Source organism: Canis aureus, chromosome 8, assembly GCF_053574225.1.
Source record: "Canis aureus isolate CA01 chromosome 8, VMU_Caureus_v.1.0, whole genome shotgun sequence".
NCBI lineage: Eukaryota > Metazoa > Chordata > Mammalia > Carnivora > Canidae > Canis > Canis aureus.
In genome coordinates, this window is record NC_135618.1 from 47,093,187 (window position 1) to 47,118,484 (window position 25,298).

The following is a 25,298-nucleotide window of genomic DNA, read 5'->3' on the forward strand; positions in this document are numbered from 1 at the left end:
GGGCTGGTTACAGTGTGTCTGTGCAGGCTCATCATTCATAACCAATGTACAGGGAGGGTGCATGGAAAAGCTCCATACGTTCAGATCAGCCATGGACCAAAAATGGCTTTAAAAAAATAAGTCTATTGAAGAAAAAAAAATTTCACCTCTTCCAGCCTCATGGAGCAACTCTTACTGTAAGTGCATATCCTCTTCTTCCATCCTTATGTGAAGTTTGGACTGATAGAGAACCCCAGTGGGGAGGTGGCTTGGTAGGAAAACTCTGGATTCAAGCAGTCCTTGGAGTACAGGAGCGATTTCAGGTCGCTGGCCTCTGGTGCTGGGTTTCTTGAAGAGAAAAACCAAATAGATCTTAGCCTGTCCTTGGTCTTTATTTTTCCCCTTTCATGGCCATGGTGTCATAGAACAGATTACTGGGTGGTTTGTGTGTGGCTCCCAACTGCCCCACCCATTTTTCAGTTTAAACTGCATACGTTGATGTTCTTCTAAGGTGATAATGCTCCCTGCTGCAGTGTGTAAGAGGCAGTGCTTTACCATAGCGCCATCCCATCCCCTCTGTCCTCGGAACCTTCTGGCACCCCAGGGAGTTGGGAAGGTGGGTGCTGATTTTGCTTCTCATACCTGAGGGAGAATGAGAGACTGGGATGAGCCTGAGAGCCAGGACCCAGTTACCTGGTCAAGTTTGGAAGGCAAAGTCCTATAGACCCTGTTTCATGATAGGCATATGGGAATGGGTATTGTTCCTTTAAAGACCTTCCTTAAGTGAGTTAAGGTACCTCACCTTAACTTGGGAAGGTACCTTGTAGGTGCTCAGTGGGTGTTTAAGGAGCACGCACTCTGCAGCTTTATCTGCTTCGTGAGCTGGTTCCTGTCTCTCGGGGGGCTGTGGGGCAGCTCAGCCCCTTTGGTCTCATTAGGCCTCAAACTCTTCCTAACCTTACTTCCCTCCTTCTTGATCTTGCCACCACCCTTACTCTTACCCTTTTAAGGTAACTGCTTTTTCTGCTTATTTATTTTTCTAATTTTTCAAATGTTGAAAGGTTGGAAGGATCATGTGTGACTTGGATCTTACGTGTGGCAGGAGCTGTGCCCCTCTGGTCCTGGCTGTGGCCTCATTTCTGGACACGCCTTGTTTCTGGACCTTGCACACGTGTGACCTGGGTCTCCTCCCTGGCCCTCCCACCTTCTGCCAGTGCTGGTGTCTTCATGGCAGTGTCCCCCTGGAGTCTGAGAACTCGGTTTTGATCCGGTTATGGACTAATGTCCCTGTGAGGCCTCTGTAAAATCCAAGTTCTTCCATCTGCACATGTGACTGGTAGCAGTTACTGTCTCCTGGGGTCCAGCGCAGAGTTTAGGATTGGGGAGATTTGGATTCAAATTTTAGTGCTGTCAGTATTTAATCTGTTTGAGCTCATTAGCACACCTATAAAACGGCCTATCGTGGTTGCCACATGGCTCTGTGTATTCACTGGATGTGTAATTTTGGCTGTGAGCTTTCCAGCAGCCAATCCCAAGAGGGAAACAAAATGTCACAGGATTTGTTAGGGAGGGAAAAAATAAAACTGGGTCTCTTGGAGAAATCCAGAAGTTCTATGTCTTGAGATCTGAGTGATAACGCTAAACAGCATCTTTAATACGTGGATGGATTGTGACAACAGTTAAGTTTGGAGGTAGGAAAGTTGCATGCTTATTTAAAAGCATGGTTTCCTATCAGTGAATGCTTTCCTAAGTTGAAGATCCCCACAGGAGTAGCACCTGTAGGTCAAGACTGTGTATTGGGGAGGCCCCACCCCTTTCTAGTGTCACCTGTACTAATGAGAGAAGTCCATGTAGGAAAACCAGAGCTCTTAGGTTTTACTAAGTGTTTCTAAGGTTTACTAAGTGTTTCTATGTCCATGTGGAGCCAAATGGCACTTGATCAGCTCTCTCTTCTGTTGATAAACAGCTGTACCTGGAATAGATTGTTGTTCAAAGCAGATATGGTCCAGTAGTAGGGGTTCAGAAAAGTGTGTAGAAGCTGCAAGACTGTCTTTTTCCCGTAGCAGTGCAGAGTATGCTCCCTGAAGAGAGCCCTCCTCACACCTCACTGTGCCCTCCCCTCCCGTTTTGTGTGGCTAATAAGTGATCAGCTGTGCTCATTGGGTCTTTCAGACTGAACAGGAATTAATTTTGAAAGGGAAAATGGAACTTGTCTAGACAGCTTGCCCTAAATAGCACATAATCCAGCTCGATGAAGGAATGGTGAAATGGGCGGGGTCTGCTGAGTAATCTCGACTGTGCTTTCTTCCCTTAGGTGAACTTCGACAAGCCATCGTGGCCATGATGAACAGGAAAGACGAGCTGGAAGAGGAGAACAGGTATCCTGATTTTTCAGGCTTGAGGAATAGTCTCTTTGACATTAAACCTCCGGGACGAAGAATATTACAGATGAAGGAAATCTTGCTTTGACAATATTGTGACCAGCGATCTCCTTTTGTGTAGGATGTACCACTTTAGCATTGGGAGGGGATGAAAGCCTTCCAATCATGGCTCTACCTTAGAACAAACTAAGGATTTGGTAAAGCAATCTTCCTGAACTTTTTTTTTTAAAGGAGACTCTGAGATACAATTCACATATTATGTAATCAGCCTATTTAAAGGGTACAGTTCAGTGTTTGCACGCATGTGCAGCCGTCTCCAAGGTCCACTTCTAGAATGTGTTCACCTCAAAAGCACCCCATACCTGTTGGCTGTCTTCCTCTGCCCCTCGCCCCCCAACACAAAGCAGGCTTTTGAGTAACCTTTTATTTGAAGGCCTGTCTTCCCATGTCCTGAGCACTCAGATACTTAGTTTTCTCAAATCAGGGATACCTAGGGCAAGATGGTATTTGACTTCTTTTTGGCTTGTTCAGAACAAACAAGCCCAATTGCAGATAGTGAGAAGGTAAAGACTTTAATTGTTTTGGGTTCCCTGTTGAAAACAATGGTAGCTGCTTGCCCTGTGTGAGCTCTGCTGCTCCCATCTGGTGGCCTTGACTATGAGCTTCTCAACTGTGACCTTGTCTTGGCCTCAGGGCAGTTGGTGGAGGGATTTGCCTGCAGTTGTAGGTTAGGCTTCCCGAGCCATTGTTTGTCTCCCCGGGGGTCAGGGGACATGCGCCCTTGGGCCTGCGTGTGTGCATTCCTGTTGCTTCCTTGTTCTCCTACTCCGAGCAGCAAGCAGGAATTAAGTGTCCACGGTGACAGGCAATCATGATTGTCCTTCGTAAACCTTACTGTGGGCCCTGCTCGACAAGCTTCTTCCTCCTCCTCTACAAAAACACATAAAAGAAAAACAAGCATGATTTCTAAAACAAAAGATAATTTTTAAAAAAAGGAATCTCGAGACAGCACAATTTTCCAACTAAGAAACGTTAAATGAAGGGCTTGTAGATACTACAGGATTCTTTTTCTTTGCTCTAGCTGGAGCTGTTCTCTTGGAAGAAACTGTAGGTTTTGTCTTACCTTGTGAAGAACAATAGTTATAGTCAATTTCTCCTTCCAGTGGGGGAAAAACAGTCACACCATGTTTGTGTCGGGGGGTTGCAGGCCCCAAGAAGGGAATATTTTCAAAGCCCTAAAGGAACTGCAGACTTCAGAGTTGAGTGAGTGATGGAATGGGGTGTGTGTGTGTGTGTGTGTGTGTGTGCGCGCGCGCGCGCAAAACTCCCAGTCCCACTTCTGCTTATATCCTGATGTCACCTGTACACTAGGTTTGGGATGTAGGGGCCCCAAAGTCAGTAAGTGCTCTCTGAAAAGATCCATTCGAGGTCCAGTGAAGTATAGTCAGAACCTTGTTTGGCTCACTTCTCGGTGGCTAATCATGGCTCTTTCTGGAACAGCTTTTGTCTTGTCTGCTTTACAAGACCAAGGATGACCGAGAAGTGAATGTTATTTGGAGTATTAACTCTCAAGCATAGTACAGAGCAGGATCCCTGCAGTGTGAACCCAGGTAACACTATAAAACACTAGGTCTGCCCGTGTCACCTGGAGATGGTAGACAGGATGCCAGTGTGCTTTGTGGGTAGAAGGGGAAGTGAGAAGAGGCCTCTGTCCGTATTCTACTCTTTCAGCTCACGGGACACTTGGGGCCTGTCCTGGAATCTCTTCCCTGGTTAAATCTCTTCTCTGATTCAGCTGTGACAAAATGGTCTTCATTTCATGTGTGGCCTTTCTGGGTGGCATGCCTTGAAAGGAGCTTGCCTGGGGGTCTCTCCACTCTTTGCCTTTAATTTTGCTGGCCACTGCTATGGTGTGGGGGGGGGGGGCGGCGGGGGGGCGTGCGCCACAGAGCCTGGGCCACATCCTGGTTCTTCCTCAGAGGCACATGAGCAGACTTGGGTATATCTGTAAATCACTTCACATGAGATAGACTGGAACACAGGTTCAAACAGACCCTTTGTGGAAAATGAAGGGGTGTGTTTTGGTGCGGCCGTCTCCACTGGCCATGTCTGAACAGATGGCCCCTCTGCCCAGGTCTTTGCGGAACCTGCTTGACGGTGAGATGGAGCACTCTGCGGCCCTGCGGCAGGAAGTGGACACCTTGAAAAAGAAGGTGGCTGAGCAGGAAGAGAGGCACGTCCTGAAGATCCAGGCGCTGGCAAGGTAGGGGGTGCAGAGGGCCTGACAAGTGGGTGTGGCAGCAGAAGTTTGTGCAAACCTCAAGCACACCCTTCCCTGGCACTATTTTTTTTTTTTTTAAGATTTATTTATTTCTGAGAGACAGAGGCAGAGACACAGGCAGAGGGAGAAGCAGGCTCCATGCAGGGAGCCCCATGTGGAACTCAATTCTGGAACTCTGGGATCATGACCTGAATTGAAGGCAGATGCTCAACTGCTGAGCCACCCAGGTGTCCCTTCCCTGGCACTTTAATCAGCAAAAAAGACCAAAGGAAAACTATTCATTTGAAATTTTAACTTACAATTACTGAATGATATACATACATATGGTTCAAACTATAAAAAGTACACAGCATTAAATGATGCAGTCCCCCTCGAGCGGGCAGTGGTCAGTGCAGAGATGTTCCACGCATGTCCTTTGTTTTGTCTTTTCACTTACCTCTCCTGCCTTCCTTTGACCTCTGTGAAACATGGTCCTTTATTCCACCCCCACTCACTGGACATCATACAGATGCTTCTGTACTGCTGTACTGGGGCCACTGCCTTTCCAATAGTTTCTGATCTCTCATCTACACTAGAGTTGATCTGACCAGGATGCTGACAGCCAGGCATTGGAAGTGGCTTGTGATCATTTCCTAATACTGTTTGTAATGATGCCACAGTGCATAACCTTTGTGTTTGTCACTCTGTTCTATATTTGTTAGAAAAATTCCTTGAGGTAGAATTGCTGGGTCAAAGTGCAGTAGTTTTCTAAGGTAGATAGAGGTCAACACCTCCTCTGCCCCACATCCCCAACCTCTGAGGCTGAGCTAACTGTCCCAGCAGGAGCAGGTGGGAAGGCCTGCTTCTACTCAGCTGTGCCTACAGAGGTCAGGCCCCATTTCTGGGTCCCTGGTAATGTAACCTGGTAAGGTGAAAAGTGGCATTGGCATAATGGTTTGCATCTGCAACTTCCTAATGAAGAGTACAGTTGAGTGTGTTCTTAGTGAAAAGCCATTTTATTTCCTTTCCTGTGATTTAGTTTATATCTTATTAAGGAAAGCTCACAATCTCAAGTCCCATAAAAATGTGGATTTTCCTGAATTTGTTCACATGCAAACATTTTTATGTACTGCACTTAAAATCTATAACTGTCATTTCTTAGTCTGCTTCTCTGAAGCACTTACATTTTATGTTAGTGGCTTTTATATGCCCAGATATGGCATTGCATTGAGCTAATGTACCACATTAAAATAATTCCCATTTGTTGGACATTTGAGTTCTTTCCTGTTAGGTAGGATAAACAGTTTATCAGTGGTTCTTTAAAGCTGCTTTATTATTTATTTATTTATTTATTTATTTATTTTTTAAGATTATACTTATTAATTCATGAGAGACACCCAGAGAGAAGCAGAGACACAGGGAGAGCAAGAAGCAGGCTTCAGGTAGGGAGCCCAATGTGGGACTCCATCCTGGAACTCCAGGATCACTCCCTGAGCTGAAAGCAGACGCTCAATCCCTGAGCCACCCAGGCGTCCCATATTTACTTATTTTTAAAGGTTTTATTTATTTATTCATTCGTGAGAGACAGAGGCAAAGACCTAGGCAGAGGGAGAAGCAGGCTACCTGTAGGGGGCCTGATGTGGGACTGGATCATGCCCTGAGCCAAAGGCAGATGCTCAACCACTGAGCCACCCAGCCTCCCCTAAAGCTACTTTAAAATGAGACCAGGATGGGGCTCCTGGGTCTCAGTCAGTTACGCAGCCAACTCTTGATCTCAGCCTGTGTTGGTCTCTGCGCTCAGGAGACAGCCTGCTTGAGATGCTCACTCCTTCTGCCCCTCCTCCTGCTTGTGCCTCTGCTCACCCTCTGGAAAGAATAAATCTTGGGGAAAGGCCAGGAGATGATGTCCTGTGGATGTGCAGGGAGTCCAGAGTCCTGTCATTCATAGCAGCATTACTGCCCTGGTTCTGCCCTGTGATGTGTGTGGCACTAATGGAATTGTTACGTATATGTTCTCGAAAGTTGGCACAATGATCTATTTTTAATTAGAACTCTGCTTTCTTCATACTTGAAAATAACCTCTCAAGACCTCATGATGCATCTCAATGCATCAGGCAGTTGAAGGACAATGACAGGCACAGTACTTGGCATTTTCTCCACTGGACCACCATTTTGCCTTGGCCATGCCAGGGTTCTGTCATATAATTGTGTTTATGATAAAGGCTGAAGTCTGTAAACACTCTGGTTCTGCTATTCATGGTCATCTGGGGGTTGTATTAGGGGTCTGCTTAGCTTTGAGTCTCCACTCTGTTGCTGGCAGATTATGCATCTCTGGGTGATTGAACATCAGCAAGTGTTCATTTCCTTGTTGAGGAAATAGGATGATGATCTGCACCAGAAAGGACAAAATTCAAAAGGGCGTGAGGCTCTGGACATGAGCAGTTGAGTGTATTTTATAGTTAGTGTGTTTAATATAGGATAATTCTGGGGGAATTGTAGATCATGAATGGAATAGATGAACCTAATTTCCTAAGCAGTCTTTATTTTAAAGATTTTATTTATTTATTCATGAGACACACACACACACACAGAGAGAGAGAGGGGGGGGGGGAGGGTGGGGGGGGGCAGAGTCACAGGCAGAGGAGAAGCAGGCTCTATACTCGATCCCGGGTCTCCAGGATCACACCCTGGGCCGAAGGCAGTGCTAAACCGCTGGGCAACCCGGGTGGTTTAACCCCATTTGAACAGTGGGTAGCTAAGAGTTGAAGGTGCCTGAAAGTTTGCAGAAGGAACACCTATGAAATTGCACACAGTTAAGCAGGAGACAACAAGGACGCAAATGGAACAGCTGGATGTGTGAGGTTTTTTTTTTTTTTTTTTTTTTTTTAAAGATTTTATTTTTTCATGAGAGACAGAGAGAGAGAGAGAGAGGCAGAGGGAGAAGCAGGCTCCATGCAGGGAGCCCGATTCAGGACTCGATCCTGAGGCTCCAGGATCATGTCCTGGGCTGAAGGCAGGCACTAAACTGCTGAGCCACCCAGGGATCCCCAGGATGTGTGTTTTGATACAGCCCAACTGCTGACCTGTTCCAGAGAGTTCCTCTGTTAGTTGTTGGAACTCTCTTACTGCTCCTTGCCCCAGAAGGAGAGCTATCAGTGTTGCCGGATGGTAGAGGTGTGTGGTCAGTTGTTGCTTGTGAGCCTGGGGTGCGGTTGACTACGTGCCTGCACTGGGGCTGTTCTGTTCTCATGTCCTCTTGTGTTCAGGTGGCAGGTGTCACAATGGAGGTGGTTTAGTCTAGTAGTTGGTGGCACGGATTCCAGCGTTGGCCTGTGGGAGTTGAATCATGGCTTTGCTGCTGCATTATTGTATGAGCTTGAGCAAGTGACTTCCTTGTTTCCTTAACTGTAAGAGGAGGTTAAAAAAAATCCTGGACCTCACAGTTGTTGCAGGATAAAGTGAGAGACTGTGTGTTGGCTCAGTCAATGTGCTTCATAAGTGCTCAATAAATGTTAATTATCATAATCTTTTTTTTCCTGAGTACAATAATTATATTACTAAGAAACCTTATCTAATCAAAACCTGAATTTTAATTTGGCAATGGTGCAGAAACAATTAAATGCTAGGCTATTTCAGACCCTAAAAAGTGAAATTATTTTTTGCAGTGAGTATGGGAATATGCTGTGTGTGTTTGTACGTGTGTGCTATACTGGCTCTGAATGTTGTAAAACTGAAACACTGTAGGAAAAAATCAGCTTTTTATCACCTTCCTTTTTGCTCAAAATTGATGGCTTTCTTTTGGTGCTGTCTTGGCTCAGGCAAGAACAAAATTGTGTAACCAGCTCAGTGCTTTCATGGCCCTAACTGGCTGCTCAGTCCCAGGGTGGAGGCATTAGTGTCCATAGCAATTCTAGGCCTGTGAGTCTCCCTCCCTAAAGGATTATTTCCTACTGAATTAAGAAAACTGAAGCTAGGAGTCAGGTGTTCACAGAAAGAAGGCCTTTACATGCGAACTACCTTTGAGAGAAGCAAGTGAGCAGGGTAATTGGATTATTGCTAGGATGTTTTCTGTTTTTTTTTTTGTTTGTTTTTGTTTTTTTCTTTTTTTTAATTTTTATTTATTTATGATAGAGAGAGAGAGAGAGAGGCAGAGACATAGGCAGAGGGAGAAGCAGGCTCCATGCACCGGGAGCCCGATATGGGATTCGATCCTGGGTCTCCAGGATCGTGCCCTGGGCCAAAGGCAGGTGCCAAACTGCTGCGCCACCCAGGGTTCCCCTGTTTTTTGTTGATTTTATTACTTAGCTTTTGCTTTGTAACAAATTTATTTCAAAGTCTGGTAGTTGAAAATACATGTTCATGATCCTCCACAATTCTGGGGCTTAGAAATCAGGGAGTGGCTCAGCTGGGTGTTTCTCAGAGTTGACCATGAGGGTGTAGTCATTTGAAGGCTTGATTAGGCCTGGACGATCTTTTTTTTTAATGTATTTGAGAGAGCACACCTGTGTGCACAAGAGGAGCAGAGGAAGAATGAGAGAATCCCAAGCAGACTCCCTGCTGAGTGTGTAGCGTGATGTGGGGTACAATTCCACAACCCCAGCTGAAATCAAGAGTACGATGCTTAACTGACTTGAGTCACCATGTGCCCCTGTGGAGGGTCTACTTACAAGCTTACTCCTAAGGCTCTTGTAAGAGGTCTCCATTCCCTGCCATATGGGCCTCTACCAGTAGGGTGGCTCACAGCACAGTAGCAGGTTTCCTGGAGTGTGAGTAATTTAAGAGCAAGAGAACACACTCAACATGCAAGACATGGTGTCATTCTTTTACAACCTAATCTTGGGAATGAAAACCTATTACTTTCCCTGTTTCCTGTTGTCCCACAGATCAACCCTGATTTAGTGTAGGAGGGATCTACACATGGATGTGCTTACCAAGTGGCAGGGATCATTGGGGGTCAGTTTGGAGCCTGCCCACCATCACCACCAGGATTCTTTCTTCCTGGGGCAGACACTATCCCAGTCTTTCTTGGTGAGTGGTTCTTCCTTCCTGTTCTGTGTGATTTGGTGGGACTGACCCTACCACTGCCTAACTGGTCTCCAGAGTAGGGCAGGTAATCAGGTCTGGATAGTCAGCTTGTTCTATTTCTTGGTCACTGTGATTGGATCACAGAAGGTCATGTGGCCAAGTTGATTTGTTAAGAGCCAGTTATGGCATTCTTGAGAGGATAGGATGTAAGACAGGCATTGTTGGCATCAGTCTTTGCTGCTATGTGGGAAGATCCTGACCCCAAATGGTAACACCATGGAGAGATGGAGGGAGAGAGAAACAGGCAGGTTCTAATGATACACCTTAAGCTCTTGGATCTAGTTTTTCCTGAAGCTGTTATTTATCTAGACTTACCAGTTGTATGAACTAATTACTTCCTTCAGTTATTTGAATCAGTTTGTGACTGATGTTCTCTGTTACAATCCTGAGTCCTAACTAACCAGACTTCTTTGTTTGGATAATAGGGGGTTGGAGCAAGTTGTTTCCTTTGTGCCTAGGCAACATTGCTCCCTCAACCATCAACCTGTTAGGTTCACAAATAGACGTGTGGCTGGCCGTGATTCATGAAGAGTGAAGAGCCTGTCCTGAAGAGCACCCAGTGGGTGGTTCCACAGAGCCCAGCTAAAGGGCTTTGTTTCCTGTCGCCTGTTGGGACTGGCCTTACTAATACTCTTGGTCACAATTTTATCTCCTGTTGAGGCACTTTAGTGTGCAAACAAGAATATGTTGGTTGTATGATGGTGCCATTTCTTTCGTCCTTCTGAGCCTCTGGTTTCTCCTCTGTTGAAAATTTAAAAGACAGTGGGTAGCATGGACTCCTCCCCATACTTCCTGTGAGAGGACAAAAAGGATGTTGTGTGGTGTGTCCTGAGTGCTGGCTTGCAAGGGCTGTGTCTAACCCTTGGCTAAGGAAGCAGCACAGTGACTCTGGTCCTGGCTGGGTCACCTAGCAATTTCTTACATCTTCCTTTCCCTGGTTGTGCACTGGTGCATAATAATCTGAACTAATGTTAATAAGCTTTTGGCTGTAGAAACCCAATCCAAATTAGCTGTGGTCAACAGGGCAATTTGGTGTTGGTGGGACTGGTCACTCTATTCAGGTGTTCCTGGACCTGGGCTCTCCAGTGAGGTCAGTGCTCCCTCTCCTCTGCTCTTGGCTCTTTGTGTCCTTCTTGGGTAGGGCCTCTGCACCTAGCAGCAAAGTGACCTCTGATGGCACCGAGCCTTGTGTAAGATCCAAAGAGAGGAGACTTTCTCCTGATGTTGTCCATATATAGTCTCTTAGACTCTTCACTGGGCATATTGTGGCCGGGAGTGAGCAGAAGGCCATGATTGGCTATCTCGCCAGGTCTCCGAGGCAGGCAGATAAATCATGTCTGTTATACTTCTCTTAGGTTTGTGGGGAAGATTATAGGAGCTAATGCTCCTAAAGCCTTCAGGAGATCTCCAGGCTCATCATAAATGTTCAGTGGCTGTCCCCTGATTTCTTAGCTGGTACATTGGCTGTGGGTGCCTGATGCTGAGGCCAGACAAGAGCATGTAGGTCTCTCCGTTGTCCTAGCTTTCTCTTGCAGTGAGCATCTTAGAGCCTTTGGTCACTGGCCTTCACTTGACCTTCAGTTCCTCCCAGTGTTCTTTCTGTCCTGCATGTGAGACAGAACTGTACTGCACAATCAGTAAGGGAAGGTTGGGTAAGGTGCTAGGTGCCCCACTCCCATCATTCCATCTGGACCCCTGGAGACCTTTACTGACTTTCCATGAAAGCTTTAAATCTCAGTGTCTGCCTTTTATTTTATTTTTTTTTAATTTTTTTTTTTTATGATAGTCACAGAGAGAGAGAGAGAGAGGCAGAGACACAGGCAGAGGGAGAAGCAGGCTCCATGCACCGGGAGCCCGATGTGGGATTCGATCCCGGGTCTCCAGGATCGCGCCCTGGGCCAAAGGCAGGCGCCAAACCGCTGCGCCACCCAGGGATCCCTATTTTTAAATTAGAGAAAAAGGAGGAGTATGCTTCTAGTGAAAAAGGACAGTAAATCTCTTAAGTTTCCATCTAAAGGCATTGATGATGGTTTTCATCCTGAGTCCAATGGTCAGAGGTGAGAAGGTCAAACATGGGCTGTATGTCCTCGTTTCTGTCTTGCCTTGTTTGGGTCTTAATGTCCAATAATAATTGGACCTCATTGATAAGCACTGAATCATGTGGATGTGTAGTTCTCAGGCTCTAAAGGAGTCTGTATTCCTTTTTTAGGATAATAAAAATATTTGGGGGTGGAATTTGGATAAGGTCCCCTTTACTATACTGAAATGAAATGCGTAGCTGCTATAACTTACCTATAGAACTAATTATTAAAATAATGAAAAAAAAAAAAAGCAAAATAATGAGTGTAACACCCTAACTGCTATGAAGGAGAAAAAAAAGGAAAGTAATTTATAATAAAAAGTAGATTTCAATATATATTGGCCAGGTATGGCTTTGCTGGAAAACATGATGCGGTTAAGTGCTTGCACCTACTTATAATGCATGAGTTTGGATTAAAGGCAGTAAGAAGATCTTAAAGGCCTTGATTATAAGAACAGAAAATGAAAGTAGAGCGTGGGTGAATTCTAGGGTAAAAAACCAGTATGTTGTGTGTATTTTAAATGAACTAGATTGTAGTCAGACTAGAAACAAACTTGGCACCTACACGAAGGGTCCTATGACGATTGAAAGTATGATGGGGGATCCAGGCCTGCCTTGGCCCGACTGGATAAATGCTAGCAGCACCCTGTCATCCCGATGATGGCCAAAAGCATCTCCATACTTTTGCATTGCTTAGACTTTGCCAAACATGAGTCCCCTGGGAGCTTTTGAAATGCCTATGTTCACACCTCTAGGAGGCAGTGATGTTTCCCAGTGAGAGTCCTTGCCTTTGCTCTTCCCCACTAATTCTCATTTTCAACAAGATTTGAGAACTAGGCCATCAGAATTGGGTATTCAGGAGCCTTCTGGCCCATTTTCAGTTGCTTTGGTCTCTGAGAGGGTTTGGCTAAGGACTAAACCCTGACCACAAAGATTTCTCTGTTGAGAGCTCCCACTGTGTGTCCCAGCCTACTCTGGTACTCCTGGCCCCTCACTTCCCCTTGGACACGACACTTGCTTTCCCCAAGGTCATTGGCTCTTGGACTGAGTCTCATTAGCCGAATGAGTTATGTTCTTCGTCATTCTTCAGTGGGTCTTTGTCAGCAGCTGACAGGTCCTTTATGACTTATACCAGAGCAGCCACGGAGAGGGGAGTGCATGTTGTGGGACAAGGAGGAGTAGAAAACATATGTGTCAGGGCGGGAGACAGGATGGCTTAGAGGGAGCCCAGTTCCTGAAGTTGAATGCTACCCACAGTCAGTGAAGGATGGTTAGTACTCATGGGCTCATTTGTTGAGTCACTCATCAAACATCTACTCTGTGTTAAGCTTAGTCAATCAGAGACAGAGTCAAGACAGAGCTGACTCTGACCCATAGGTATGAAAATCGAGAGGGGTGAGCTATATATAAACAAAGATTTTAACCTTTTGGCTGGCCATTCCTTATGCTCTAGTTGGCCCTTCTTGGAAGAAAGTATTATGTAATGCTATATGGGGTAAGCCTTGGATTTGAGCTCTGCCTCTTAAGGTCAGGACTAGGGTGAGGTGAAGGAGAAGGTCACTCTGAGGGCCATCCAAGTGCTTCTGCCACTTTGAGATGAGAGATTCTGGTGGTAATTGTACCCCTAATGCCTTTCATCTAGAAAACTGGGATAATCATCTCTCCCTTATAGATGCTGTCGAAGAGATAATGCATGAAAAGTGCTAAGCACAGTGAGTGCCCTGAGTAAGTACTTAGTAAAAGCCAGCCGTGCTTGTTACTGGTTTCGTGGAAGTAAATTATTCTTCCATCCAAGCTTGCAAAGAGTCATTTTCTGGAGTTAATCTAGCCTGCTGTTGCTCAGATGTAACTAACTTTCTAATAAAGAATTCTTTGGGTTGAAGAGCTAAATGCCTCACTTAGACTTCGATATATATTACATTTACCAGGGGAGCTTTTGAAACTGTGTCCAACTCCTCCGCCCCCCCCCCCCCCACCAAAAAAACCCAACCGCACACCAACTGTGCAGGCTGCCCCTCTAGACCAATTAAATCAGAATCCCTGGAAGTGAAACCCCAACTGCTCCAGTAATTCGAGTGTGCAGCCAAGGCTGAGATTCGGTGGTTTAGAGCAGCACTCCTCAAACTTGAATGTCTCCACCAAGTGCACCTGGTGGTCATGGGGACCTCAAACTGTTTCAGCAGGGCTGGGCAGGGCCAATAGCAGGTGTTTCTTGCTAGCTCTGGTGATGCTGATGCGTCGGCTTCCTGACCCACACTGAGTAGCAAGGATCTGAAAAGGTGAAGTTCTCTGAGACCCCCTGAGCTTATAGAAAGTTTGAAGGCACTTATTTTTTTTTTTCTTAGTCAAGTTGGGAATTAGTTTTGTTTGCTAGTTTGAAAAAACGAATACTATGATCCACTATGAGAACTAGCACCATTAACATTTGTCATTTTTGCTTTTGCTTTATTTATTTTTTTTAAAGATTTATTTATTTACTTGAGATATAGCACAAGGGGAAGAAGGACAGGGAGAAACTCAAGCAGACTCAGTGCTGAGCATGGAGTCTGATATGGGGCTCCATCCCATGACCCTGAGATCAGATCTGAACTGAAATCAGGAGTCAGGTGCTTATTAACTGATGGTACACATCCAGGCACCCCAATATATTTTTTTCAAAGACTGATTTTATTTTAGAGAGATGGGGTGGGGGAGGGGCAGAGGAAGAGAACATGTCTTAAGCAGACTCCACATTGAGCATGGAACCCAACATAGGGCTTGATCTCATGACCCTGAGATCCCCATCTGAGCCAAAATCAAGAGTCTGACACCTGTCTGATTGCACCACACAGGCGCCCCTTTTGATGATACTTTTAAGCTAACAAGGAAAACCATGCAGACTTATTTTTGATGGGTCTTGAATGGTCTGCATATGAGGTATTAGCACGTGCCCATCTTGCAGGTTGATTTGCTCACCTGACATTGAATTGGATGCTCTCATGTTCAGATGTATGCATGTGGAATTCCAGGGCAGTCAGCTGGAGAGTTTTGGAGAAAGCTCGTCTTTCTGTGCTTTTTCTTTTCTTTTCTTTTCTTTTTTTTTTTTTTTTTAAAGACCTTTATGTTGTAAAAGTAACCTGCAATGGAACAGAGCATCCCAATCTCCCAACCCTAGTATGATTATTTCCCCTTAGTCCATTTAAGTACAGTTTTTATATCAGTGTGTGCATGCAATTTTTTAATGATGTTTTCTTGTGTTTCTATGTAGTTTTCAAATTATGTTTAGAGAGCCTTCCCCCGGGAATATAAAATGTACAAATTGCAGTCCTTAAGTCTGAGAATAAGAGTAGTTTAAAGAAGAAAATCCCCTGGACACAATTACCATTGATGTGTTATATTTATTATTTATGAGGTATTTTATTCCAGTTCATTTTATGTATACATTCATTTTACATAATTCAGATCACTCTGAATCTGTAAGTTTATCTGCTTTGAAAAGCAATTAGCATCCCACCATGAACATTTCCTCTCGTTATTCCCATCTGTGGATATCCTTTTCAAAGGTCATGTGGGATTTTGTGTTGGGCTGTGTCCTTGTTTCTCACATCCTTTCCTTAACCTTTTCTCTCCACTCCCCACCCCCCTTTGGGGGCAGGATTTCCATGAACATTTTTTGGTAAAGCTCTTTAGATTAAGGACTTAAAAAAATTCTAGATCTGTAAAAGCTCTTGATCCATATTGCCAAAATTCTTTCCAAGAAAGAGGTGTCACCTGATAGCCCCATGGTGGTATGTGGAGGGCCTTCCTCTGTCCGTTCTGAAGGAGGAGAAGGACCTCACGGGTGACTTCGTGGTTTCCACATGGGTTTGGTTTTGGGCTAGTTTTCTGACATGGTGGATGCAGGCTGAGATGTTATCCTTGTGTCTGTCACTCATTTTCCCCTCTGTGAACTTCTTTCCTCTGTACATCCTGGCTAGAGCAGGATCACAGGGCAAAGGATATGAATCTTTTAACGGCCCAACTTAGGGGTTGCTCTGGCTCCAGGGTGAGGCAGAAGGACCCACCCAACAGCATTGGAGCAGGTTTCTCCACCCTTCATCACCCCTTGACTCCTGCTTTTGCGAGTGTGGAAAGTGAAGGTGTCCTTAATATGGATGATTTCCTGGATGATTTTTACTTTAGGGAGTAGAGACCTGGGGATCCTCTCTCCCTCAGACAGAAAAATGGAAAAGCCAAATGTGTTAACATTTGAACCTCAAATTATGGAAGTACCTTCTCAGACACCATGAAAAGTGGAGAGCCATATAAGTTCCTTCCTGCCCCTTCTAGAATTATGTGATCCATGTGAGTTTCCTAGATATTTTTTTGTATGAATACCATGAACAGGAAGAGAAGATCAGGAGCATCATGGCATCTGTTACAGCAGTCACATACAAGGGAGAAAGCCGTGTGCTTGTTTGTTTTCTCTGTTTCCAGAATCCAATCAAAGACTCAGGTTTTGTTGATGGACTAAAATTTTTAGGGGGAGTAAGCAGCAAGGTATATTTGCGCGAACATCTGCGTTTTGAAACACGTGCCCACGTTGAATGGTTAAGCGTTAGAGCCATTAGTAGTCACTGCCAGATGTTCCCTGCAAAATGTGCACCAAACATGGATTTGGGTGGTTCATCAAGATGCGAAAAATCTGCAGCTGCTGAGGGAACAGGGAGAAGGTTGTATCTGAAATATTGTTGCAGCTCATCACTTTCCCCATCAGAGCACAGGAGCAGGAGATAAAAAAAATTACCCCCCCCCCAAAAAAAATTACCCAAACCAATAAATACGATACAACTCTGATTAAAAGGTTATGATAATTATCCCCGGTAGGGGGAGGGTTATGGTGTGTGTACCATTCATTAATGCTCCATTTGCTGTTTTTTTTTTTTTTTCTTCCTTCCTAATGAGAAGTGGGTAGAGCAGTCTGGAGGAGTAAATAACAGTTTTGAGGGCAAACTAAAGACTGGAGAGCTGGGGAAAGAACATTTGGAAGAGAGAGCACGCTATCTGGAGTGAGCATTTGTGCTACTTGAGAGAAGTGGTTGAGATGAACCATTTGGACCTGGCTGATCCCAGAAGCTGGAACCCATTGCTCAGTTTAACACCTTGGCTTTTCCCCTTGGCCCTGGGAGAGGCAGATTTTGTAAGCTGGTTATTCGTAGAAAAATTTTCGAACCTTGCCTTTCCGGTATGGTTTGCAAGGTGGCAATTTCCATGTCACTGAACATGAAGCCTGGGTCTTAAATATAGCCAGCATGTGAATGCCCTGCAGGCGGTGACAGTGGCAGTGACATCACCACCAAGCAACTTCTTGTTATTCTGGAGCCGGGGAGGGGGGGAGCAACAGGAAGCTCAGTGGAGGGGAGATATTCTTGGCAGCAGCAGAAATGCAGTTTCAGGAGAGACAACTGTCAAACTGAGGGATTTGGGAAGTTTGCGAAGTTTATTTGCTCGATGAACAAATGAAAGTTCAGAGTTTATACTGGGTGCCAAACACACTGCACAGATGCATGAGATGCTTACTTGCCATCACATGGTTCCTATGGCCTAACCAGTATCATGAAAACCTTTTAAGCCCAAGAACCCTTTCTTCAAATGCAGCCTTCCTGAGAGTGGAGCTGTGTGGGGTGGGGATCCTGGAACGCCACCTACTGAGCTGTAGTAAAACCCCTTGTGAACCACGCCATCCAAAGAGGCCATTTGAAAATGTTCACGGGGTGGGGGTGGGGGGGTGGGGGGGGTGGGGGGGGTGGGGGGGGTAAGAGGTTTGCTTTTGAGTCCAGTTGTGCCTTGTTTCTGTTCCATGGATCTGAATCCACACCAGGCCTCTGCATCTCTTCCCCACTCTCTGGGGCTGTTGCCCAGGGGGTGTTCACCAGGAGTCAAGTTAATGGCGTCTTTAGGTCTTGTTTTTCTCTTCATTGACTCCCCTGTCTGTGCGGTTTCCTAGTGCCATCTCTCTTCCCTGTGTTCTCGGTCTCCCTTATTTGCTCTTTTTCTCCTCCCTCACCGCCCTCCCACCCCATGACATTTGGCTGCTTCTAGCATGTTACTATGTTAGCTGTTGCTGACTTTTTTTTCTTAGATCACAAACCTTACAGGGCTGCATTGCTCTCAGGTCTGTTTCAGGGACCTGTGCAATGCCTGACATGTATCAAAGCCTGGAGGGGTCTTGAAGGAACAAATGTGTATTGGTCAGTCACGTCTACGTTGTTGCTCTGCTGCATTGAGCTTATCTTTCTAATGTCCTTTTGTGGTCTAAGAAAGCTACCCAGCTATCACATCTGCATTCTAAGCAGCAGGAAGGATGAAGCAGAGGAGGAGTAAAAAACAGTTTGTGCTGACTTTTTTTAAGTTTTAAAAGATTTTATATAGAGAGCATGGGGTGGGGAGGGGCAGAGGGAGAGACAGAGTCCCAAGTAGACTCTTTGCTGTGTGCAGAGTTTGATGTGGGGCTCTGTACCATGACCCTGAGATCATTACCTGAGCTGAAATCGAGAGTCAGTTACTTAACTGACCAAGCCACCCAGGTGCCCCTGTGCTGACCTCTTTTAAGGAGATTATCCCCACTCTCTCAAAACAGTTTTTCACTTATGTGGCCTGAATTTACTCTGTTAGGAATGCTGAGATTTTTTTTGTTTTTAGTTGGGTATCTCATCATCCCAAACAGGACAGCAGAAGGGAAGAATTGGTATTTTGGTATTTTGAAAGGCACAAAGTGGTCTGTGTTCGATGCCTTGAGCATAGTCCACTCTCAGAGGGAAAAGTCACTTTTGTTATGAGAAAGATGAGGTTGTATTTTGTGGTCATTGGTAGATTCACTTACCCCCATGGTGATGAGCAGAGTGGCTTTTTTTTTTTTTTTTTAAGATTTTTATTTATTTGACAAAAAGGCAGTTGCTTAATGGACTGAGCACTCAGGTGCCCTTTTTTTTCTTTCTTCTTAAAGATTTATTTTAGAGATTGAGAGAGTGCTGTGCATGCAGGTGGTGGGAAGGGGCAGAGGGAGAGAGAGGGGAAGCAGATCCCCTGCTGAGCTGGGAGCCTAATGTGGGGTTTGATCTCAGGACCCTGAGATCATGAGCTGAGCTGACACCAGGAGTTAGACGTTCATCTGACTGAGCCACTCAGGTGCCCCAGAATGGCTTTTGAGTCAGGAAGATCTTGGTTCAAATCCCTGTCCTAAGCATTTGCTTGCTACGCTAGCTGTGTGATGTTGGGCATCACACTTTAACTTTACTTCTGTGAACTTTAATTAAAAATAATCCATAAAAGGGGGTAATAAAGAGCTTTTTCATTGGTGATGGTGAGGATTGAAGGACGTAATGCAGGTAAAGAAACGTGGCAGGGTGTGGAATAGCAAGTTGATGGCTGGAGGGTGTTTTATATCTTCCCATGTCTTGATCACCATCTTAATCAGTTATGGTTTCCAGATGCCCAGGGATCCAAGGCTGACAAAAATGTGGTTTCTGAGTTCCAGAAGCTCACAGAAGGGTATGGTAGGCAGAGAGAAGAGTCTGTGCAAGGGCGAGAGAGGACCATTTGGATGGTATGTTGAGGAAGATTCAGGTAGCTCGACATGGCTGCAATCCAGAGCCCTGGAGTCCAGGGTGTATTTGGGGCATGACTGAGGAAGGGTCCGGAAGAAAGGCCTGAGGATAATTCCAAAGGCTCCAATGAGTTTGGCCCTGGTTCTGTAAATGGTGGAGAGCTAGCAAAGCCCCTTAGGCAGGAGAGTACTTAATCAGGTCTGTTCTGTGGACCATTCCCTCTCCCAGACCGGAGGACTGAGTGTAAGCCGGAGCCATTCAGGTAAGAGGTGGTGGCTGCTGCATCTAAGTAGGGTGGTGATTCCAGAGAGAAGATGGTGCCGTGAGACCATGGTGGGATCAACACTGAGGGGTGTGATGCTGGTTGCTCCACACTTGGATTAGGCTCTGTCTGCCCAGCAGCCTTGGTTCCCTGGGGTGAGGGGAGGATAAACAGGCTGTAAGTGGAGGTACTTGAATAGCTCCTAGAGCAGAAGACCATACCCCACCTGGGTCCTTGCTGCCACCAGTGTTTTCACTGTGAGGTTTTCTTCAGGCCTGAGCATCCTTCCTAGTGGCAGGGCTTTTGGCAAGTGAAGCAGCATGGAAACCATGAAGCCCTGTGGCGATGATAGCCTGAAACCTCAGCTAACGAGCTTGCTACTGCCCAGTGATCACATCTCCATGTTGGGTGTATGAACCTGTATCTCTTTGTAATTGCTGTGTCAGAACATGAGTAGGCCCCCAGTCCACTAGGGAGGAGGTTGTCCCTGGGTCACTGGGGTGATCACAGCATGTGATTTGGGTTCATCTGTACAGATTGAGGCTAATCTTTTGACTCCTTTATCTGACTTGAAAATTGCTCAACTGGGCAAGAGATGTGGTCTTCTAGCAGACAGATGCACAGGGATGGTGGGCATCAGGGGGGTGTGACCTGGGTTTTCTGCCCAGGTTGGTTGCTAATTAGGTTGTGACCTTGGCTTTCCAAGGACCTAATGAGACCAAGATGGCTCTGTCCTTCTCTGCCACCTGGCTACAGAGTGAAACTTAATATCTGTTTGCCCATGTTTCTTATTTAATTGTTTTATTATGGTATTTTCCAAATATATAGAAATAATCTAACCCACCACCCAGCCTTAGCAGTTCCTAACATTTTGTCAGTCTTGTTTTGCCTGTCCCTTCACACTAACTGCTTGGTGTTTCACTGGAATGCTTCAAATGCTAGGTATTAGATCACCTGTGAAATTGGTTTTATATGAATCTCTTACAGGTAAGGACTCGTGAAAAACCGAACAGTATGCAATGCTGTTATCCCCTTTAATACAATTAGCAGTGATCTCTTGGTATCATCTATTATCACAGATCTTTGTTTCAAGTTCTTACAGTGGCTTCAGTTGAATCTGTTTGGATTTTACTTTTAGAAGTAGAAATCTGCTCATGTCCTCCTCATGATTAAGATGCTCTGCATTGGGAGGGGATCTTCACTCTTGACCATGGCCTGCAGGCCCTGCACGATCTGACCTGTGCCTCCTTGCTTCCCTGTGGGGATCTTTGTTTCTTCTGCCTGGGGCATCATACCCTTGGGACTTGGCACGGCTGCTCCCCCTCCTGATCTCTGAAGAGAGGGCAGCCTTGTCTCAGCATGCTTCCCCCACCCTCTCCTCCAGACCTATTCTATTAATCCCTTCTAGTTCTTGTTATGTGAGTGGATGGTTATACAGTACAGCTTGTCTGCACTGTGTGGCCGGGGTGCCTGGAGCACACCCCTCTTGTAGGGAGAAGCCTTTCCCCCTCTTTTAAAGGCTTTATCTATTTTCCAGAGAGGCAGAGACACAGGCAGAGGGAAACGCAGGCCCCTGGCAGGGAGCCCGATGCAGGAGTCATCCCAGGATCCCGAGATCATGACCTTAGCCAAAGGCAGATGCTGAACCACTGAGCCACCCAGGACACCCCCCTCCTTTTGTAATCATAATACTGGCACAGGTGGTTAAGGCTCTCAGAAGCAGCTATGCCTTGTGATGGTTACTGCTTACATAATAATACTTTGTAGATAACCCATGTAGACTCTTTGGTTTCTGTAACTCTTTCCTGTTAAGAGGAGGTCCCAAATGCATATTTGAGTCCTCAGCCCCCACATACAGTGCAGGAAACTGGTTTATAGATGGCAGGTCAGGACCCCTGCAGGCGGTCATCTCAAGGTTTTGCCTCATAGTATCTGGAGAGGAGACTGTAGCCTGATGGGTTGGGCCCTAGGGTTCTGAGTAGAGCTATCTGGAAATCCTTTCTTGTCTGTGCTGTGCAACCCTGAGTGCATCCCTTCCCTGAGCCTCAAGTTACTCATGCATCAAATAGGGTGAACCGGCTTCTCCAAAGCAGCAGGCAGCAAGGCCTTCTTTGGGCTCTTTAGTCGCTTGCACACAGGCTGAGGTCTGTTTGCAGCAGCATTACTGAGGACTGTGTCTGCCTGGGAGGTGAATGAGTGTGGTGTGCACCCATAGGTCCCTGAACACGTGCTGCCTGTTAATTAGGGGTGGAACGTGGCTGAATAACTTTTACCCATTTTAGAAGTGTTCTCTCTGCACCATGGATTGTTTGGTCTCCTACCAGCTCAGTTATTCCTCACAGCGGTCAGTGAGTTGGGTCCTGCAGCTCCCAGTTTAAAGGGGGATGTGCTGGGGGAGGCAGGTTGCCCAAGGTCCCACATCTATGCAGTGGGTGGGGCTGGGGTTTGAACCTCTGTCTGCCACCTGACTCTGTTGTCGAGTCCCCTTGATTTCCCTTTTCACGGCCATCAGGATGGCGTTACCCCTGTGTCATGGTCGCAGTGGGTCTCTTAGGTGCTGTGTTTTTGTCCCGGCCCTGGCTGCTCATGGTCCACACTAACGGTGGTTTAAAACGGGCTGCCTCCCACATTGTCTCAGTTCCATAATAGCCTCTGGTCCTGAACCTTCATCTTGTTGCCCGTCTAAGTCTCTCGGCCAGTCTCCTGGGATGTACGACGCAGGCCAAGAGCCTCTGTTGCCTATCTCCCTGTACCGTTTTTCCCCGAATCTTCACGGGGAACTTGAGAATGCAGCTTTCTCAGAAAGTTTTATGTAGCAAGACATTGTGACAGGAAGACAAATTGTGGAGCTTTAAATTGAAGAAAAACAGGAGGCAATTTGTCTGATGTGTTCTAGTTCTGTTCTTTTACCTTCTTCCAGTCTGAGTTATGGAGACAGTTTCCTCTCGCTTTGAAGGTTAAACTGCTGGGAGCTGTTTTATCGGGGAATGTTCTATTAAAGCATTAAGAACAATTAGACGTGGAGTCCTTTTTTATTTTTTGCAGATTTTGACATCTAAGTTATTGGGAGCTTGGCTCTCTCTTTTGCTCTTCTTTAAAATTTAGAGAACACTGGAATGATATAGATTTTAGGGTGGGGGGGATTTGGCAGCAGGCTTACTGTAGTCCTTCAGAAGGAGAGAAAACGTTTACTTTTAGAAGTGGAATCTGATCCTCTAGGCCTGAGGGCTTTGATGGGGGGAGCTATGCTCTCCCATCCTCGGAGATCCTTGAGATGGGTCAGGGTATTCTTTTGTAGATTCTAGCAGGGTTTTCTTCATAGCCCTGACTCTGGTTTATAATTACATATTTGGGGGCCTCTCTGATGATAGTCTGTCTCCTACTGGACTTGGACTTCCATGAGAGAGGGGGGACATGGTGTTTGTATTGTCTGGCTGTTCAGGCCTGAACCCTGCACCTAACACAATAGATGTTAGGAATCTGGAGTATTTGAGGAGTAAGTGTATCTTGAGTAAAACTTGGTCTCTTTCTCCCTGCACTCCCCTCCACCCCTCTCCTTGCACCTGTGACACACTCTGCTGGATGTCCCCATCCTGCTGGTGCCACCTGACAACCCCTTCCCACTGCAAGGCCACTCTGGTGCCTATTACACCTGTGCCGATCAGAAGAGAAAACTATCCCAGGAGGAAGTAGATTTGGTGGGAAGCTGGTGACAGTGTAATTATGTGCCTGTGACTGCTTGGAAATATTCTGTACATCATGTTGACGGAAAAATATTATGTTAAGTTGGTGAATTCAGCAGAACACACAATTTAGCTAAGCCTTTGGGAGGAACAGCTAAGAGCTCCTGAATGTTCATCTTTCTGAGAGCCCAAGAACGAGGTGAGCCCAGGTACGTCCCTAACAGGTACAGTGGAAGATCTGGTGTGGGACACCAGACCCCTCCAGTGGCCTTTGCCTGGAGATTGGTGCTATGCTTTGGTGGAAAAGAAAAGGGTCGACTGGACTGGTTGGGTGCTAAGATCCCTGGCGGGGAGAAGACCCAGAACCTGGGTTGCCCTGCTGGAGAGGCCACACCGGCATGGAGAGAGAGAGTAAGGGGTCACAAGCCCTGTGGCCTTCCCTGTTGTGCTGGTGACAGTGATGCAAGGAAGGGACCTGTGCCCATAGGCATGATGTCATGTGTGCTCAAGTCTGACTGACCTGGTGGAGTCCTGGTCCTTTACTTTGTGCTGTGTGACCTGGGGTACCTTTGAGCCTGTTCCTTCATCTGTAACGTGGGGGTGTGAGGATGAAATGAACTGAGCCCTTAGCCTCATGCTCCATGCATGGCTTTTGGCCATGATATTGTGATCTCCACCAGTGAATGCCCAGGAAGTTGTCTTTGACATTGACCCCCAACTCCAAACAAAAATCTTCGTTTGTAGAGTTCAGTTGAATGGGTAGAGGATGGGATTGGCCACACGTGCTGCTTGTTCAGAGTAGCCCTCCTGGCAGGGAGACTCTTGGGGGTGTCAGTAGAGAGCACCTCTTGTTCGTTATCTTAGCAGTTAGAACAAAGTGGCCAGATGACCTCTGCCAGGTCCAACAGGGCTGCTTTGGCTTCCAAGTGTGGTTGGCATCTCTATAAGTGCGCTGATGACTCCATGCCAAGTTAATCCCCAATTGTGCCTAATTCCCAGGTCCTGGCAGAGCCTGTAGAGTATTAAAGGGAGCTGATGGCATTCCCCACCTGTCCAGAGACAGTGGCTCAGCTCACTGTGGGTTTGACCACTTTTCTGAACAGAGGTGAGAGCTAATTAATTCCTAGTGATCCGAGGGCCCAGCATGGAGCAGATATAAGAGGATTTCGAGAACCCCAGCCACTTCATGTGCTAGGCTTTGGCTTCAGATGTTTCTGACTAAACTTGTATCCTTATAAAGATGATGAATTTTCCCCAACTGGAAACTGCATCTCCTCAGAACCACAGTGAAATGTTAATTCAAGAAGGTAAGTAACTTCACCAGTAGGAGGATAAGAGACCCTACTGACCAGGGTGCTCACACCTCAAAGGTACTAGCCTCATTGCCCTGGACGCACGTCTTAGGAGGGATGAAGGAACAAGTAGCTTGTTGCTGCTCTGGCATCCCTCGCTCGTGGCAGACGGGAGTCTTCAGTCCCTGCACACTTTGACATAGATACAGAATCTTCTCAATCCCATGTCTAGGCTTCCACTTCTAATCAGAGTTGGTTCTTCAGGAAAGATCTGTTCTTTACCTTTCCTGCCTATTTGAACCCTAAGGAAGGCCCTTTCCAGAAAAGGTAGAGCAGCCAAACATCCTAACAAATGGTTCTAAGGCCATGTGGGGATTACGAGCCTGGTGAGAACCAGGAGGAGCACCGAACTTGTCCTGATGGGCAGGCCTGCTCGTGAGGCATTGGTTGAGTTGACCGTCCTGCCACCCCCTAAAGATCACCTCATGTCCCTTCTTCACCGTGTTCATGCTGTAGGTGGCCATCCCAGGAGTGAGTGTCAAGTCTTAACATGAAGAAACTTGCTTGGTAGGAGAATACTTGACCTTCACCTGGTTTGGATTCACAACCCATTTCAGCCTCTGCTTCTGCCTCCTGAGTTACATAGCAGTTACACAGCTTAGGTGTCCTGCTGACCAGCCCAGCCCACCAACTTTGAAGTCCTAGTCAGAA

General features: G+C 46.2%; 1 protein-coding gene across 7 annotated transcripts in view; it reads left to right on the forward strand.

Moving 5' to 3' along the window:
* The window catches only part of SNX29 (sorting nexin 29), a 531,581-nt gene that overhangs the window by 123,496 nt on the left and 382,787 nt on the right, over positions 1–25,298 (forward strand). For 6 of the 7 annotated variants that reach the window (XM_077906677.1, XM_077906675.1, XM_077906674.1 and 3 more), the window contains exons 12-13: positions 2,294–2,357; positions 4,495–4,623. In XM_077906677.1, coding sequence (XP_077762803.1) covers positions 2,294–2,357; positions 4,495–4,623 — 193 coding nt within the window. Of the gene's footprint in view, positions 1–2,293; positions 2,358–4,494; positions 4,624–13,457; positions 13,511–25,298 lie in introns of all 7 variants that reach the window. The other variant, XM_077906680.1, reaches the window with a different exon arrangement.